This window comes from Felis catus, chromosome D2 (genome assembly GCF_018350175.1).
Source record: "Felis catus isolate Fca126 chromosome D2, F.catus_Fca126_mat1.0, whole genome shotgun sequence".
Lineage (NCBI taxonomy): Eukaryota > Metazoa > Chordata > Mammalia > Carnivora > Felidae > Felis > Felis catus.
This window is the reverse complement of record NC_058378.1, coordinates 14744234-14763582: the sequence shown is the minus strand read 5'-3', so window position 1 is coordinate 14763582 and position 19349 is coordinate 14744234. Positions and strand designations below refer to the sequence as shown.

Below are 19349 nucleotides of genomic sequence, written 5' to 3'. Positions count from 1 at the left end.
TCTTTGGAAAAATGTCTCTCTTCTGGTTCTTTGTCCATTTTTAGGTGGATTCTTTGTGTTGTTGCTATTGAGTTGTATGCATTCTTCATATATTTTGGATTTGAACCCTTTATCAGATACATGGTTTGCAAATGTCTTCTTCCATTCCATAGGTTGCCTTTTTACTTTGTTGATTATTTATTTTGCTGGGCAGAGGCTTTTTGCTTTGATGTAATCCCACTTTTTAAAAAAATTTTGTTGCTTGTGCTTTAAATGTTATATCCAAAAACTCATTGCCAAGACCCATGACAAGATGCTTTAACTCTGTGTTTTCTCCTAAGAGTTTTATGGGTTTTTTTAAAACATTTTTAAACATTTATTTATTATTGAGAGACAGAGACAGAGCATGAGCAGAGGAGGGGCAGAGAGAGGGGGAGACACAGAATCCAAAGCAAGCTCCAGGCTCTGAGCTGTCAGCACAGAGCCCCACACAGGGCTTGAAGTCACAAACTGCGAGAGCATGACCTGAGCCAAAGTCGGATGCCCAACTGACTGAGCCACCCAGGCGCCCCAAGAGTTTTATGGTTTTAAGTCTTACAGTTAAGTCTTTAATCCATTAGCACCTGAAGTGATTCTGAAAAATTTACATTTTTAGAGCCACCAGTATAGAGATTTTTTTTGGAAATATTTCCACCATTGCTTTTTGTGATGCTGGATGTTCTCGAATATTCCGAACAGAACTTGTGTCAGGATCTCACTTTTATGCTTAGAGTAGCCCAAATTCCTTTATACACCGCTTTGTAGATGATGTTTTGCAGACCGACTTAAGCCAGTGAGTTCATGCACAGGCCTTGGGCTCTTTGGATGGATGGAGTTCACAAATGAATTTTTTACATCAGTAAATGGGAAAGTAGTTACCCATGACCTAGCCATCAGATTACGATAGAAACATTTTATATCACATTACACCATCCATGCACATAACTATTAACCCAACAACTTTTGTCAGCATGTGTTCAGAAAACAAAAAAGTTTATATAGGCTGTTCTCTAAGTTAGACAAATTTTAGTATTCTGTTTTTTTAGGTGCTCTGACCACACCTGACAATCGCGCCAAGCACAGGGACAATATTCTAGAGCAGGATTCCATTACCCTTATAGTTAGTTGCCTCAGGCAACTATAAATCCTTATACATACACGCTGGCTGGAAAAAGGATGGCAACTTTGGACACCATCTCTAAGGATAAACGTTTATTGGTTCACAGCCCTGGGAGTTCCCTGGGTGAAATCTGAAACTGATCCCAATACACAGAGGGCAAGGAGAGACTGAAGAAAGAGGCAGATTACTCCGGATTGGGGCCTGTCTTGGGTGGCCTCAAGATGAGGACATCTTTTCACCTACCCATCAGAATCTTAAAAGTTTATATAGAGGCCTTAACTGGGTTCAGTAATGCACACTATCCAGATGGTCTCAACACCCGACTGTCTCAAGACTGCATCCTTGAAACAGCTCCTACTGTGTGGGAACAGTGAGTAGAACGTATATTCAGGGGGAGGAGCCTGGGTCCGGCTCACTGGTCTACTGGCAGTCACATCTTCTCAATGACCTCCTCCAACAAGGTTATGAATCCTGTGTCACCTGTTATGCAAAGGTGGAGAGGATCTCTGAAATAGTGGATCTGATCCAGATGTCCTGAATTGCTATAAGTCCCCTATGGGAGCCCATTCCTAACCCTCACTCGTCAGGCCATGGAACAAGCAAGTGATTTCATCAATCGTAACCCATTTCTGATACTTACCGTGCCCCAAAGCAGAGCTTCAGGCGTTGATTGACGTATGGGCGGTAGGAGAGCCTGTGTTGGTTATTTCTGCATGTGGTCTTTATTGTATGATGCTGGCTAGCCACACCTGATTGGAAGAGTAGGTTGCTGGTACTAACATCTCCAAGGGACTCTACATGCAGTATCACACCTCCCCCGCTGAAGTATTTAATATCAATTACGGACATCAGAACAGGATTTAAAGAGGCTGCCTGTGGAGGTGAGAGGTGCCCCATAGTACTCGGTGAGGTGGGGGCAGGGATTGCAATGGCTGACAGAGTCACTATCCCAAACATCCCAAGATGTTATGGCCCTGACTACATCTGACAGATGTAAATGTCATAGAAGTGACAAATAATTGTCCCTGCTAACATTTATTGAGCACTAAAGCCTGTGCTAAATTCTTAACACACTTGACCTTATTTAACTTAAAAAAAATTTTTTTTAAATGTTTTTATTTTTGAGAAAGAGAGAGAGAGAGACAGAAAGCAAATGAGGGAGGGGCAGAGAGAAAGAGAGGGAGACACAAGATCCGAAGCAGGCTCCAGGCTCTGAGCTGTCAGCACAGAGCCCGATATGGGGCTCGAACTCGTGAACTGCGAGATCATGACCTGAGCTGAAGTTGGATGCTTAACCGACGGGGCCACCCAGGCGCCCGTATTTAACCTTTATAATAACTATTTGAGGGTGGTGTGAGAAAATGAGGTTTAGAGACGTGAAATACATTTTGCAAGGCTATCTGACTGGTGAGTGGAGAAGCCAGTATTTAAGTCCTTTTATCTGATTTCAAACCCCATGCTATTTATTTAAAAGGAGTGGGGGCGGGGAGGGGTACAGTGTGGAGCTTAGCAACTGTGTATGTAACATGACGTAGAGATTTTAGGCAACATGAACCTGGATATGAGTCAGCAGTTTGATGTGGCTGTCAAAGAAAATGCTTCAACCTGGAGCCCCATTGCTAATAATAAAGCTCATGTCTCTGAAGTCCTGGCCCTGGTCACGTGCTAGGTACTTGACACGTATTAACTTGTTTTCTGTCTTCACCACAAGCTCACCAGGGTCATCTCTTTCATACAGATAACGGGAACGGAGGCTCAAAAATGTTAAAGACCTTGCCTAGAATTACAGGCGCCAGAATGTGATAATTAAAGGGGGGAGTGGCCTCTGTCATCTTCTAACTATGCCTAGACCTTCACTGTGTCTGTAAAAGCAAGGTGGGGGATTCTGAGTTCATGAAACTTCAGTCATTGTTTACACTGCTCTCTCAAACAGCGTGCCAACGGCGTCCCCCTGGGGAAGTCAGTGAGGTGGAGGGTTCCCATGCCCACACCGAGAAGTGACTCTGAGTTCAGCATTTGTAAACAACGATCTTGAGTGGCTTTGACTTCAGGCGGTCCTCTGAGGATGCTCTAGAAACACCAGGTGAAGTGTTTTTCATGGCAGTCCAAGTCTTGCTGAAGATGAGATATTTCAGGTGTAAGAAATAAAGACTTATCCTACAGTCTCAGAAGGGATTAAGAAGAGAACTTACACACATACTCATACAGTGGGGGGGGGCGGGGAGAGGGAGGGAGGGAGAGAAAGAGGGAGGGAGGGAGAGAAAGAGGGAGGGAGAGAGGGAGAGAGAGAGAGAGAGGGAGAGAGAGGAAACATGTTCCTAAGGCTCTCACAAAAGAAAGTTTAAAAATTATGTACAATTATGGAGGATATTAATTTTTATTTACATACCTAAGTATTTCCTGGTATTTTTATTTATAATGGCTTTGTTGTTTTTATGATAACAGCCATAAGAATAATATATATATATTAAAAGTAATATTTTAGGGGAATATTGTGACCCTGGAAAGCTGCATAAGTTTTTTAAATAAATAGACTATCTTTTAGGGCCATTTTAGGTTCACAACAAAATTGAGGGGAAAGTACGGAGAGTTTTCAACTACCTCCAACCCCCACGTATACATATAGCCTCCCCACCAACATCAACATCCTACATGATTGTAGTATGCTTCTTTCAACCAATGAACCAACACTGACACATCATTTTCTGCCAAAGTCTATAATTTACATTAGGGTTCACTCTTGGTGTCGTCCAACCTATGGATTTTGACAAACGTATAATGAATGATACGCCTCCGCCATTGTAGTATCATACAGAATAGTTTCACTGACATAAAAAATCTCCTGTGCTCACCCATTCATTCCTCCTCCTCTCCCTCCCACTACCACTCTCCACACCAGGAACCTCTGGTAACCACTGATCTTTTTAGTGTCTCCATAGCTTTGCCTCTTCTACAGCGTCGTATGGTTGGAATCATACAGAATATCACCTTTCAGAGAAGTTTCTTTCACTTGACAATATACATTTAAGGTTCCTCCATGTCCTCTCATGACTTGATAGTTCATTAATTTTTATCACCGAATAATCCACCATTGTACCGATGTATTACAGTGTTTACCTACTGGGGGTCTTCTTGGTTGTTTCCGTGCTTTGGCAATTATTAATAAATATGCTGTAAATATTTGTGTGCAGGTTTTGTGTGGACATATATTTTCAGTCTAATTTAGAAATACACCAAAGTGTGTGATTGCTGGATCTTTTGGTGGGAGTATATTTGGTTTCATAAGAAACTGCAAAACTGTCTTCCAAAATGGCTGTGCCATTTTGCATTTCCATCAGTGGATGAGAGTTCCTACTGTTCCACATACTCGTCAGCATTTGGGGGTGTCAGAGTTTTGGACTGTGTCCACTGTCGTAGGTATGCAGTATTATCTCACTTTTTTTTTTTTTTGAGAGAGAGTGAGCTAGGGAGAGGGGCAGAGGGAGAGAGAGAGAGAGAGAGAGAGAGAGAGAGAGAGAGAGAGAATCCCAAGCAGGCTTCCATGCACAGCACAGAGCCCAACACAGGGCTTGATCCCACAATGCTGGGATCATGACCTGAGCCAAAAATGAAGAGTCAGACGCTTACTGACTGAGCCACCCAGGCGCCCCTCACTCATTGTTTTAAACTGTAATTCTGCAATGACATATGGATGTTGAGCATCATTTCATAAGCTTGTTGGCCATCTGTGTATCATCTCTGGTGACATGTCTGTTCAGATATTTTGCCAATTTTCAAATTGGGTCGTTCATTTTCTTTCTTTTTTGTTTTGATTTTTTAAAAATGTTTTTATTTTCATTTTTGAGGGGGGGGGGCAGGGGCAGAGAGAGAGAGAGAGGGAGACACAGAATCTGAAGGAGGCTCCAGGCTCTGAGCTGTCAGCACAGCAGCCTGACGCGGGGATCAAATCCATGAGCTGTGAGATCATGAGCTGAGCTGAAGCTGGACGCCCAACAGACTGAGCCACCCAGGCGCCCCTAGGTTGTTCATTTTCTTATTGTTGACTTTTAAGTGTTCTTATTTGGGATAATAACCCTTCATATGATATGTATTTTGCACATATTTTCTGCCTGTCTGTGACTTGTCATCTTATTCTCTCGACAGTGTCTTTTGGAGAGCAGTTTTTAATTTTAATGAGGTCTAAATTATTAATTTTTTTTTCATGGATAAGGCTTTTGATTTTGTATTTAAAAAGTCATCACCAAACCAAAGGCTGTCTGGATCTTCTCTGATGTTGTCTTCTAAGAATTTTATGATTTTCCAATTTATATTTAGGCTTATGATCATTGTTTTTCATGTGGATGTCCAGTTGTCCCCGCATCCTTTGAGAACACTGACCTTGCTCCATGAAATTGACGTGGCCTTTTCCTCAAAGATCACTTGGCAAAGTAAGTGTTTCTGAGCTCTGTATGTTGTTCTACTTATCCCTTTGCCTCAGCCCTCCAACTTTGTTCTTCTCCAGTATTTTGTTGGCTAGTCTGGGTCTTTTGCCTTTCCATATAAAGTTTAGAATCATTTTGCTAACAGCCACAACATAACTTGCTGAGAGACTGATTGGGGTTACTTAGAATCTGTACATCAAGTTGGAAAGAACCGACATAACATTGAGTATTCCCAGTGATGGACATGGGCTATCTTTTATTTAGGCCTTCTTTGATTTCTTTCATCAGAGCTTTGTAACCTTCCTCATGAAAAAGCACTTCTTTATTCCGTGTGCCAATGTAGGTGGTATTATAACTATCAAATTCCATTTGTTCCTTATTGATATATAGGAAGTTGATTGACTTCTGTACATTAATCTTGTATCATTCAACCTTGCTATAACCAGTATTTGTTTCAGTTTAATTTTTGGTCGACTTTTGAAGTTTTCTATATAGATGATCATGTCACCTGTGAACAAAGACAATTTTATTTCCTCCTTCCCAATAGATACACGTTTTAATGTCCTTTTCTTATCAAATTGCATGAGCTAGGATTTGCAGTAGATATCGAAAAGGAGTGCGAAGAGACAGACATCCTTGCCTTGCTCCTGATCTTAGCGAGGAAGCTTCTAGTTTCTTTCCATGAAGTACCATGTTAGCTGTAGGTATTTGTAGATGTCCTTTATTAATTTAAGCAAGTTCCCCCTCTCTTCCTAGTTTGCTGAGACACAATATAATTTTAATATAAAACACGGTGCAATAAGTAGTGTATATAATCTGATTCTGATTTTGTGCGAATGTATTTGACATGGGGGGACCTGGTTGGCTGGATAATGGGAATTTTCTTTACACATTTCTGTATTTTCTCACTTTGCCCCGATGAACCTATGTTATATATATATATATATATATATATATATATATATATATATATGTATATATATATATATATATATAACAGAAAACTGACATTATGGAAAGTGATGTGTTCGGAAGAGAATGACCGGCCGACAGAAAAACGGACAGAGAACGAAGGAACATGGAAAAATCCGTGGAGAGAGCAGGGGTTTAGTAATTGCGTCACCGTCACCGAGGAGAACACAAGCTCTCTGAGGGCCAGGCCGGCCTGAACTAACCCCGCAGCGTCGTAAGTCATCTCACCTGCGCCTCGGTCTCGCTTGGGAAATGCTATTTATTTCTTTGGCATCCCCAGCGTGGTCTTTGTGGAGACGGAGCCGGGTCTCTTGTCTTTCCAAGTAGTTTGCCTGGTGTTTTAGGACGAGGGAAAGGAGACCGGGAGCGGTTGGCGGGCGCGAACCGGGGCAGGGAAGGGGGAGCGGGAGCGGGGGGAGCCCACAAGTCACGGGAGAGGGGAGGGAGAGGGGAGGACGAGCGCGCCCCAGCCCGAGGCTGCCGGGCGGAGCGCGGAGGCCGGGATCGGCTCCGGAACCCCGCGCACATCCCGGCGGGCGGGAAGGGGGCGCAGCAGCGCCCCCGCCTGGCCGCGCCGCTCCCGGGCCGGGCGCATCCCGCCGCCCGGGTGCCTCGAGAGCGCACGCAAGCTCCCGGCGCTCGCTCGGGGTCCGCGGCTCCCGCGCCCGCCGTGTGCCGGGGCGACGGCGACAGGCGGAGGGGGCCCGGGCCCGCCGCGGCCGCCGGCCGCCTGCAGCGAGCGCCGCGGACCGGCCGGAGCCGGGTGAGCCGCCGCGCCCGTGTCGCGCCGCACACGCCGCGGAGGCGCTCGGGGACGGCGGGCGCGGGCGCGCACGGGCGGCGCGGGGCGGCGGGCGCCGCGCGGACCCTCGGCGGGCAGCGCGCCCACCTCCCCGGGGCCGCGGCCCCTCCGCCTCAAGTCTGGGCGCGCCCGGCCCCACGCTGCCGGTGCCCATGGGGATCCGAGAGTTTCCCGGCGGCGCACCCAGGGGCAAGAGCATCGCCGTGTGAGTAGCGCCCGGGCTTGGGGGCGGGCGGGGCGGGCGGCCCTTTGCAGCCTGGGGCTCGGGGAGGGGCGGCGCGCGGCGGGGCTGCTCGGGAAGTTTCGGGCGTCCTCTCCCTCACCGCTCGCCCCGATCTGCGCCGCCCCGGGGCGCCCGGGGCCGGCGCGGGAGACGGGACCCGACGCCGAGGCTGCCGGGGTTGCCGGGGTGCGAGGCGGGCGGGGCACGAGAGGCGGCCCTGCGGCGGCACCTGCCCCTGCGGCGCCCTTGCTCGCCCTCGGATCGGCTCCTCACCGGCATCTCCCCGCCTTCTCTCACCTCCTCCCTCGCCCACCTGCCCGCGCTCGGCCCCAGTGGCATGAGGAGGTCACCGGACGTCAGCCCCCGGAGACTGTCCGACATCAGCCCCCAGCTCCGGCAGCTCAAGTACCTGGTGGTGGACGAGGCTATCAAGGAGGATCTGAAATGGTCGCGCTCCGTGGAGGACCTCACCAGCGGGCCCGTGGGGCTCACGTCCATCGAGGAGCGGATCCTGCGCATCACCGGCTACTACGGCTACCAGCCCTGGGCGGCGAGCTACAAAAGTAAGACTCCCTCGTCCGCCGGTCCGTGCCCCCTGCCCTCGTCGCGGCGGCTGGGGAGCACACGAGGCGACGCGTCCTGCCGCCCCCCCCCCCCCCCCCCCCCCCCCCGCCGCCCTGCCCGGAGATACAGACCGGGCTTTGCAACTTTTTGGAGAGACCTGGAGACGGAGTTCTCCGGGACCTTTGGGAAATTCTGATCGGTCTCTTACGCCCCCTCCCCTTCCCACACGGCTTCTCCCTTTGCATCCCCTTGCTCTGGAGGCGTCGCATTAAGGAGGCAGATTGGAAACTCAGTGTGCCCTGCACTTGTGTGGCTCTCCTGCGGATCCCAAAGTGGTACCCGCGCCCAGTGGGGCTCAGCTGGTTCGGAGACTGCAGACTTAATGGGCCTGGGTTTTCACTCTTCCCTTTGTCTCCTGGGCCCTGATGCTGGAGGACGATTCTTGGGCCTTCATTTCAGACCCCTGCGCTCCCTTTGCCTCAGGTCTTTACCCGTCCTCGGTGTAGGGGTTCTGTCTGGATCACTCTAGATGATGGCATTTGGTCCCCGAGAGATCAGTGGTTGGTGCCAGGTGCAGCAGCTGAAAGTTTTCTTGGCCAGTGGGCCCCAGCTGATACCTTTGGCAGTGCTGGGATCGGTTGTATGGATAGTAGCTGTGCGCGCAGGGCCGATTTGGTGGGCATGGCTTCCACCTGGGAGGGAGAAGTTGGCTGGAAGCCACTCCAGATGCCTCTGAGAACCGTGATCAGGCGGTCCCATCACTGTCCTCGGGCAGAAACATTGCCCTTTACCACTTCAGTCAAGAAAGGAGTTTGCTTCATTCCGTTTGTAGTAAAGGCTAACAGCCTAATGATTCTGAGATATGTTTTTCCCTTTCATTGCTTGAAATTGGAACATACTTTATTGGTCCTTAGGAAAAAAAAAATCAGGCTTCTGTAAATTAATCATGTTCAGCTCTAAAAATACGGCTCGTTTTCTCCTAAAACCCTTGACTCTCAAGCCGAACGTCAGCAGTATGCTAGCAATAAGCTGGTTACTTTTAAGTTATTTGCAGGCAGAAACCTAGGATTTTCATGTTTTGTTTTCATGCCCTTACTTGTTTGTGAAGGACTGTGGTGATTGCTTTTAACACTGCATAAACCTTTAAAAGGTTATCTGTGTTTCCTGCGGTCTCCTGCTTCTGCCACTACAATTGTAGCTGATAGATTATCTTTGGATCACAGAAGGAAGACAAGGGACCAAGTTTTCTTTTCAGCAGGAGAATCCTGGGCATAGGATGAAACAGTGCTACAAGATTGCAAACCCATTGGAAACCATGATAGAACTAGGAGGCTCAGCTCCTCTTTCTGCTTGCTAAATGCCTATCAGGAACTTCCTGTTTCTTCTGTTCTCTGCTTTCTTGATAAAGAAAGACGGTGGTGCCATTTAACAACCTTTGTGGGGTCATCTAGCCCCTAAAGTCGTCCACAGATTTATCATTGTCATTTTATTTGTGACTGGCCCCATGTGCTTTGTAGACGTTTTCACCGGGGTTCCTGACTTCGGGGGCAGACAGGGAGCCACAGCAGTGATGACTGTGTTTCGTACAGACACACTTTATAATGAAGACAGGGGCAGGCCGTATGGAGAATGAATGGATTCTTAAATCCCCTCTCCGTGAGGCTTTGTGGAAGGCGTAATATTAACAAACAAGGCGACAGCGATCACTGGGAGTGACTACACTCGGCTCACTCAACTCTTTTTACTGCCGTGGAGCTTCCTCTTTATTCCAGGGTAGTCCCTTTCTCCTAAAAGGCTTTAGGTGACAACTGACATTTTGACGAATTAATTAGATTTTAGGTTTAAATTTAGAGAAGCTCATGTTTTATTAATATAGTCAGAGATGTTTTAGGGGAGCCCTTGGGCTGTGTGTTATTTCTATCCTGAGCAGAAAGAAAAATGAAGAGGCTTATCTGTAGGTTGGGATCATTTCTTCAGTTTCTTGGTTAATAATCACTCTCAGCGCACTGGGAGACATGATGATCACAAAATACATGTTATTCTCGCGGTGTGCGGAACAAGCTGGGCTGCGGTGAGCCTTATCCTGGGCACCTTGGCATTGCTGTGCTACCTGTCTGCCATCTTTCAAGGTGGCTCATCTGTGTCTGCGCTGAGAGTTTCTGGAAGGAGCTGCGCTGAGAGTTTCTGACTGTTTGAGAGGGACTAACGAGTTAGCCGGCCAGCTTTGTAGCAGCAGACGTGATTGGCATGACCAGGTATTCGTTCCTACCTTCTCCACTTTTAGTCTTTGTTTTGGGTGGCTAAGATAAGTGAGGTGATTGTAGATAGTGTAGAAATGACCCTTGCTCGGTATTTTCTTTATAAAAAAAATTTCTTTTAACGTTTATATATATATATATATATATTTTTTTTCAACGTTTATTTATTTTTGGGACAGAGACAGAGCATGAATGGGGGAGGGGCAGAGAGAGAGGGAGACACAGCATCGGAAACAGGCTCCAGGCTCTGAGCCATCAGCCCAGAGCCCGACGCGGGGCTCGAACTCACGGACCGCGAGATCGTGACCTGACTGAAGTCGGACGCTTAACCGACTGTGCCACCCAGGCGCCCCAGACGTTTATATATTTTTGAGAGAGAATGCGAGCAGGGAAGGGGCAGAGAGAGGGAGACACAGAATCCGAAGCAGGCTTCAGGCTCCGAGCTGTCAGCACAGAGCCCGACATGGGGCTCGAATTCACGAACTGTGAGATCATGACCTGAGCTGAATTCGGTCGCTTAACCAACTGAGCCACCTCGGTGTCTCTCGTACTTTCTGTCCAGTCAGTGAGATGAACACGTTTCATGGCAGATGAGGGACTTTTTATAAGGAATTGTTTTTAAAAACTCCCCAAAGCCCCTGGGTCTGAGAGGGATGGTGTGTGTGGAACAGTCAGCTGAGAATTAAATAAGAAACCAGCAGTCAGGATGGGTCACGCACCTCTTCTCAGTGGCTAAAGTCCTCTGAGCACATTCCACATTCCATATTCCATGTCTCTGAACCAAACCGCTGGGCAGTGTTTGTGGTGATTCCTCGGGTTCCTGGCGGTGAGTGTATCCAGAGCCCAGAGAGCAGGTGGTTCACAGAAGTTGCTCAGTAAAAGTTTGGTGAGTGAGTGAGTGAGTGAATGCGGCCTGAGATGCTGACCTCCAGGAGAGAACCTTCGAATGTGTCTCTGTAGTGATTCAGGGCCTCGAATTCTTTATGCTGCCTTCCTGTCTGTTTGGAATTGCCTCACTCCTGCCCTGTGCTGCCACCCTAACTGCGCCCTTGGCTTTCCAAACCATAGACTAGACCGGAATTGCTGATGGCAGGCTTTGGTGCAGCCCAGGGTTCCTCAACCTCAGCACCATCAACATTTTGTACTGAGTAATTCTTTATTGGGGGGGGGGGCTGTCCTGTCCATCGTGGGGTGCCTAGCAGCATCCTCGGCCTCTGGCACTCCCCCTCCATCCCCTGCATCGTGACAGCCAGAAATGTTTCCAGACGATGCCAGAGGTCCCCTGGGCGTGTGCCTTTGGATAGGAAGCCCTTATAATGTAATGAGAAATGTGTCCTCCAAGGGAGCTCTACTGTTGACCCTGAAAGGCCTGCCCTCTGAATTCCTGACCTCCTGTCTTCCTTCCTCCTGGATCACCTCTTGGGATAGAATAAACTTCTATCCTTCTGAAAGAGCCTGTTGCTTTCTCAGCTGACGTGATTCTGTCCCATTCACCATAAATTGATACCTTCTAGAAAGTGCTTTTCAATTCAGCACAAGGAGCATAATTGCTTTCAGTGACTTCCTTTCCCCTCCCACCTTGTGTCACAGCAGGAGAGAAGTGACCAAGTGGAACGTCCTGGGCTGCCCCCTTGCTTTCTCACCTCTCTGGTGTAGACACCACTTTGCCGGGGCAGGGGCAAAAATCGGGAAGAAGCCATCAGCAGAGTGGTAGTCAGGCCTAGGCGTCTGAGGCAGTGGGGACCGGTGGCATTTTGGCACAGAGATGATTGAAGTAACAACCTTTGGAGATCCTGGATGAAGGAGCATCCTCAATGCTTACTTTCGTTTACTCCTTATTTACATTCACTCATTTAGCAAACTTCTTGGGAGCGTTTACGAAATTCCAGAGCACAGAGATTAGTGACGAGAAAGGAGGCTCGCTGCACAGATGTACCCAGACGGACCTTTGTCAGGGAGCACAGGGCGACAGACACCTGCTGTTAGGAGATGGGTGCACTGTTTACAGTGCACAGGATGTTGTACTTTAGGTTTTGCTAATGGGTGGTTTCTTTTTTTGTTTAATTATTAATTTTTTAAAATATTTGTGTGTGTGTGTGTGTGTGTGTGTGAGAGAGAGAGAGAGAGAGAGAGAAAGAGAGAGACAGACAAAGTGCAAGTAGGGGAGGTGCAGAGAGAGAAGGAGACAGAGAATCCGAAGCGGACTCCAGGCTCCGAGCTGTCAGCACAGAGCCCGACGTGGGGCTCGAACTCTCGGAATGTGAGATCATGACCGGAGCTGAAGTTGGACGCTTCACTGACGGAGCCACCCAAGCGCCCCCTTAATGGGTGGTTTCAAACAGTGAACTCTTGAACATTTTCCTAGTAAAGAAACTTTTTAGGAGTAGCTTTTGGGTGCAGGGCTGGGGGCGGGGATGGCCACGTTTATTGCTTAAAATGAGGCACAGCCGTCTCTTGAGTAGATTTGTTCATATTACATGGTGCTGGGATGTTCAGATAAAAATGAGGTGGTTTTGGAAACAATGCCGATGGGTTTCGTTTTCGGTCGTTTGTAGGGCAGAGGGTGGGCTAGTCCCAGGTGACCCTCCCGTGTCCAGCCCACTCCGGCCTGCAGTTGGCGAGTTGAGGTTCCGCCAGGAGCCTGAGGATGACTGAGGAAAACTATGGGTGAAGGTTTTATAGTTCACGCTGAGAAAGAGGGCCCTGAATAACTCCTGGTAAGAAGGCGGTCTCGTGTTAAGGTGTCCTCCAGGTTAAAAATGTCGGAGAGGGTTCGTGTGAGGGAAGGGGGAGTGGTGGGCGGAGAAAGGCCATCTTTTCTACTCTCTGTGCCATTTCCGCCTGGACTGTGCATCCAGGTCGCTGACGTCGTTGCCAGTGATAACTTGAACGGCGGCTCATAGTCTAATTGAATTCATGGGGAGCACCTTCTGTTCGGGCCTCCCGAAATAGGAAAGGTCAGGTCAGCAATTCAAAAATGACCCACTTGTGAGAGATTTATAATTTGGTTGTAAACGTTTATTCTAGAATGGAGCTGGGCGCATGAAATCCTAGATTGAAAAGATTTTGAAAGGAAAAAAAAAAAAAGTTGGAGGTGGCAGGGGCAGGCTGGAGTGAGCAGAGAGCGTAAATCACATCGCCTGATGTCTCAGACAGCCCGTCTTATTCCTGAATGTGAATACATGTTTGCAGTTTGGTAAATGGTTTCCTGAGATTCGGAAGAATCACGATGCAGAACTGTGGTCTCCTAGGGAAGCAGAGCGCCCCCCCCACCCCCAGTAGGCTCAGATCGGGGACGGGGGTTGTGCCCCTTTTGCGTCTGGTTGTGAAGTCTCCCCTCCAAGGGAGCAGAGTCCTCCGGGTTTTAAAAGAGATCTGGGCAAGGAGATCTCTCCCTATTCTTCCGAAGTGGATCCTGGTTCTGTTTACAAGGTGCCGAATCTAAAACGCCAGGGGTAAACATTTGTCCTTTCCCTGAGCAGCTGGAAAAATTGAGGTCAGTTGCCTTAAAAAATTAATACACATGTGGTTGAGCCATTGTGCTCTGTTCAGCGTTTTACTGGGTGTTGCTAAGGCTGCTCATTCGTGGCGTAGCCCCTGAGTGAGGGGTGGGGGCAGCCTCAGGGTCTCCCGTTGGCAGGAGACGCAGACGAAATGGATCCCCGGAAGCTTCATCCCTCTGTAGGAGCAAGCACTGTCAGTCACCTCCGTGAGCCTCCGTTTTCTTGCCTCTAAAATGGGGGAGACTGTCACTCCTCCCCGAGGGTTGTCCTGAGGGGTAGGTGCAGGAATGCATATGTGGCTTCCGGCCCTTTGCCTGGCACCTGTACACAATCCTTTATTTTTGTGGATTCATCCTGCAGACTTTCTGAGCACTTGGTGTGTGCCAGGATCTAGGGGTGAGTGACACAGTCCTCGCCCCCAGATCTCCCAGAGTCGAGGGAGAGGGAAGCCCGAGGCCAGGCCGACGTACCGTGAAGACTGGCTCGGGGGTGCACGGAGAGCCCCTCCCCGCAGGGGTGAGTGCAGTTCAGAAGCTGGAGGGGGAATGAGCCGCAGGAGGTGGATGGAGGGGAGGTGTGCCTTCCATGCAGAGGCACGTATACGCACAGAAACGCGCACACGCTGTTTCTAGAAGGTGACTCAGCCTGCCTGGAGCGTAGCTGCTAGGAAACGCAACGGATGAAGTCGGTCTGCGAGCAGAAACCGACTCTGGTCCCTTATGCTTCTTCAGTCTGGTGTGTGTCATCAGGAGGGGCCCTGACGCCTGTCACCTTCCCCAGCCAGCTCCCCGGCTGAGTGCCACCCACTTCTTCCAGGGAGCCTCCCTGACCATCTAGATCGGGTGAGGTGTCCTTGCCAGGGGGCCGCACGGTGCTGTCACTTCTCGTGTGTTGTCACGGCAGGTTCAGGTGCGGCGCTGAAACTTACAGACGGAGAGCTCTGTGAGGGCGGGGCTCCGGGCCGCGTCCCCTGTCCTCAGCATGGCTCGCTGCACACAGGACAGGGGTGACTCTATCCCCCGATCGCAGAGCATCTCTGGCACATATTGCGGTAAACATTTGTTAAACGTATTAATGAAAGGTCACACGTATGCACACGTGGCTGCTACGCGTCTACGTGTCTGTGGCGTCTTCCAGAGTTACCCCGCACAGAGCACTTCTGAATGCCTTCCTACGTCAAGAACTGAGCCTCCCAGTGCTCGTCTCCTGGGTCTTCACCTTGACCCAGCTAAAAACACTGACAGGCAATCCCACTCCTATAGCTACGTTAGCCGGTGCCCTATCAGAGCGCTTAGTGTGGTTTCGACAAGCCCGTGTTCAAAATGATACGGAAAAAATGAACAGAGCCCAGGGGAGAAGAGAAATGGGTCAGTGGGGTTTGAAAATTCTTGCTACTAGCAAGAATAAAGTATTGGGGGAGGGAGAGGTAAAACAGGCCCGTGACATGGCTTGGTGAGAACGATGGGAGCTGACACCATGGGGAATGTCTTCCCAGCTCGCCATGACACCCCTACGTGCCCAGCATCATACCCTCTAGGTAGGCTCTTAAGCCAGACTTGGCATCAGCTGTCTCCTGGGCACCACAGGTTAGACTGGCGTGGACTCTTGACACATATTTAGTATCTCCCTCCTGGAATTCGACGTTAAAATCAGGAGCTTGTGACCTAGTTTGTGGTGGTCTTTCACGTGGGGGAAATGCTATGGAGGAGCTCTTCTGGCTTCTGTGTGGCCCAAGAGCCAGAGAAATCCGGTCTGCACAGAAGAATCAGGCAGGTGTGCAAAGGAGCCCAGAGGGACCTGGGGCGGTTTTCAGGGCTCCGTGCTGGGTCCTCTTTCCCTGCAAGGTCAAGGTCGCCGTGCAGCTCGTCCTCTGAGCTCCAGGAGATGCCACTGTGGCAACACCACAGCCCCTTCCTGTTGAGTGAACAGAAGCTGTTTTTTTCTGGTTTTGTTCTGCACAGCTGCAGACCCCCATCTGAATAATATTTCTCAGTGACTTTTGCTCAGGCTCATGTAGGGCAAAACAAGGGTATACATACCAAAGAATTTCCCATTGGAAATAAGAAATCATGTTCTGACTGCTGAGATCAAAAAGATTATGGAGACTTCGTCACTGGAAAGATTCAGAAAGAGGCAGGCACTCAGTAACCCCAGCTGGATTATTTGCTTACCCTGTGGTAAGGGTGAAGCGGATTTGGTTTAGTTTGTTGTTTTTTTTTTCTTATGTGATGTCTTTTAGTTCAGCAGTGAGTTTGCGTCGATCAATAGGGTAATAGGCCAGTTGTGTTTCCTTACCTTATTGCAGAGCCTAGAAGGGAACTTTGCACAATTCGGAATCTGGTAAATTCTTTCAGTTCATGATGGTGACAAGACCTTGAACAAGTGCCCAGGACACGGGCACACGCTTTTCCCTTACGCAGCTTGAGGTAGCCTTCACTTATGACAGCATTCGAAATCACAGGGAATGAGTTGCCCCTCCCAGGTGATTTGCAGTATGGAAGGGCAGAGCGTGTGTATCGTGGGTTCCTGAGACCGAGAGATTCAGTGAATTTCTCAGAGCACTTTTCAACTTTTGACAGATGTTTTCTGTGACATTCATATTTTCTCCTTGTCAGTCTGCTGTGTGTCTTCTACCTTACTTGCCTAGATAAGAGTCTATCAGGAAATTACTTTCATCCCTTTTCACCGTCTACTTTGTAACAACGTGGCGCAATCAAAATTCGGGCACGTCCTCACAGTTTTCTCTGAAAGGGTCGGAAGCGAGATGCTTCTTGATGAACGTGGACTTGGCTTCCTTATTTTTCTTTTCGTAAATCGAGTCTGTTCATACTCCATGAACATATATGAAGATGCCCTCCTCTTAAAAAAATGAATATAATTATGATTCTGGTGTGAAACACTTGGGTTTTCTGGAGTGTTCTCGTGCCATGTGCGTGTGGGAGTTTAAGGAACACTTTGCATGGAGAAGTGCGTATGCCGCTGTGCGTTACCCTAGGCAGGACTCGGAAGTCTCCACCTCTGTGCATTTTGTTTTCAGAGAAGAATAAAATATTTTGAAGACCATTTAAATGCTGTAATCCAGAGTGGCAGAACTCAAGGATTCATCCAAACTCTTTTAAAAAAAATTTTTTTTATTACGTTTCTTTATTTTTGAGAGGCAGAGAGAGAGACAGAGCATGAGCGGAGAGGGGCAGAGGGAGAGAGGGAGACATGGAATCCAAAGCAGGCTCCAGGCTCTGAGCTGTCAGCCCAGAGCCCAACGCGGGGCTCAAACCCACGAACTGTGAGATCATGACCTGAGCCGAAGTCGAACGCTCAACCGACTGAGCCACCCAGGCGCCCCAATCCATCCAAACTCTTTTAAGTCAGCATTCTGTTTGATTAAATACGTAACATACAAAATCTTTTGTATATTTATGTGATTTTATGCAGTGGGTATGCTCTCAAAGTTACATGTGAATAAAGTTACATAGTTTGAATTTGTTCTAAAAATTCTAAAAGTCATTGAGGACTTTTCAGTGTGGTGGCTGGAGGTGGAGGAAGGATCCCTTTGCAACTAGACCCCACCGCCATCATACTCTCTCTCAAGAAGCCCATGGCCAGGCAGGGCCTTCAGAAAATCACTGCATAGAATGTCAAACACTGCTTTATGAAAGGGTCTATTTGTGAATGATTTGGAAACAGATCAAACAATAGAACCAACCATGAATGTGTATTTATCCATCCATCCATCCATCCATCATCCATCCATCCATCCATCCATCCATCCATCCATCCATTCAGACATCAAACAGTTCACTGCTTCCAAAGGGCAGCAGATGTATTCACTTCTAAGGTAAACATACATACACGGTGTAGTTACTGTTTTCTAGAAAATTATGTAGTGGAGAGGTAAGACAATTCGTAAAGTCCCACACATTCCTTGTGTTGGGGCCATCTCACAGATGCGCTACATGTTTCTCTGGTGTTTTGCTAGCGAAATACCTTGGGGTATGTGGGATCAACATTGAGCAGCCTTACGCTAAGATCTGTACTGCGTACATGGTATTGTATATTTTATCATAGGGCACCATAATCAGCAACGGGAAGGTCCTGAGCCACAGCGAACTTCTTTTTCTGTTCCTTTGGAATTGTGAGCTCTGCGGCCGTAATCAGAGTTCTAATTCATGTATTTAATGTGTCCCAGCCATTAAACATTTTTTCCCCTCTTTCTTGAAATCCTGCAACAACAAGGATTTTTGACTGGGTTATTGAGATTAGGCCCCAAAGCCGGCACATTTCCCCCCTAATGTTTTATGCTTCGGACATTCTGGTTCTTTCCGGTGCTAAAGGAAGCTGGCCTGAGACACGGGCCGTTCTTCTTCCTCTGACTAGGGGCCTAGCAGGAATATAGTGGCCTGGAATTCAGAAGAGCTGGGATTGCGTTCCCGCGCTGCTGTGCATTCTGTCTGAAAGAACACTTCTTTCCGGTGCCTAAAGGAGGAAATTCCCACGTCCGTAGAAATCCACTTCTCCGGCTTCTTCTCCTGGCTGTTTAGCTGAAGAGTCCCGACACCATCCAGTTCATATAGCTGTGAAGGGAGTGCTGTTTCTGAAGGCCGTCCTGGTGACTGCGACCGTTACTTTCCATAATGTCGAGAACGCAAGTTAGGATCTGGAGTCTGGACAGCAGTTTTTTTGCGTTCAGGTCCTGGAGCCACTTCCTCTTGTGTGGATGAATCTAAGACTCGGGGAGGTGGTTGAGCTAAAATGTAGGACACAGGTTGTTGGAGGACATTGTGCGCTCACTTCTGCCTCTCTCGCTTGCCTTGTTGCTCGATCCCCGCCTTTTCTTTATGCTGAGCACGTGGGGTCTGAGCACCGGCCGAAGGCCGTGTGTCCTGGGAACTGATGATCCCTGATGGTCAGCACGTGGCCTAGAGTTACTCGGATCAGTGCCTAGGGTTCTAGATTTCTCTACTGCTTTTAGGTTGACGCGGCTCCTGTAGGTGAGGGATGTGACTTAGGCGACTGAGGATCTTGGCCACCTCATATCTAATAGGAAGCTGGGAGGTGACAAGATAATGATGATGCTCTGGTGATCTCTTGTCTCAAGGCCAGCACACTACACTGGGACCGCCTTACTTTCTATCTAGAGGTGTCTGGATTGCTTTGGGAGAAACATAGTCTAAAGAAAAATCACAGAACCATTTTCCTTTGTGCTATACACACGACTCTAGGGAGAGTACTTTACTTTTGACATTTCCGGTCACCAACTATGTGATTTTTTTCCACGCCAAACACTCCTGCAGCACCAGCTGGGTGTCTTGAGGTTTAACTCGATGCTGATGTTATTATGTACGTGGAGGCGGCGTCAGGCCCCACAGGCTAAAGACTCAGTTCTACGAGACCACCCCCATCTCCGACAAATCCCCTTATTACTGGTGCTTCTGATCTACTGGCTGGAATTTGGAGGTTCCCACAGCTCC

General features: G+C 48.5%; 1 protein-coding gene across 2 annotated transcripts in view; it reads left to right on the top strand.

The window, feature by feature from the left end:
- Window positions 1-2999: 2999 nt before the first annotated feature.
- The window catches only part of SLC35F3 (solute carrier family 35 member F3), a 404199-nt gene continuing 387849 nt past the window's right edge, over window positions 3000-19349 (top strand). Inside the window, exons 1-4 of one of the 2 annotated variants that reach the window (XM_023240397.2) lie at window positions 3000-3221; window positions 5453-5565; window positions 6560-6745; window positions 7890-8119. In XM_023240397.2, the coding sequence (XP_023096165.1) occupies window positions 7894-8119 (226 nt within the window). In that variant the 5' untranslated portion in view covers window positions 3000-3221; window positions 5453-5565; window positions 6560-6745; window positions 7890-7893. Of the gene's footprint in view, window positions 3222-5452; window positions 5566-6559; window positions 6746-7396; window positions 7539-7889; window positions 8120-19349 lie in introns of those variants that run through there. The other variant, XM_023240396.2, reaches the window with a different exon arrangement.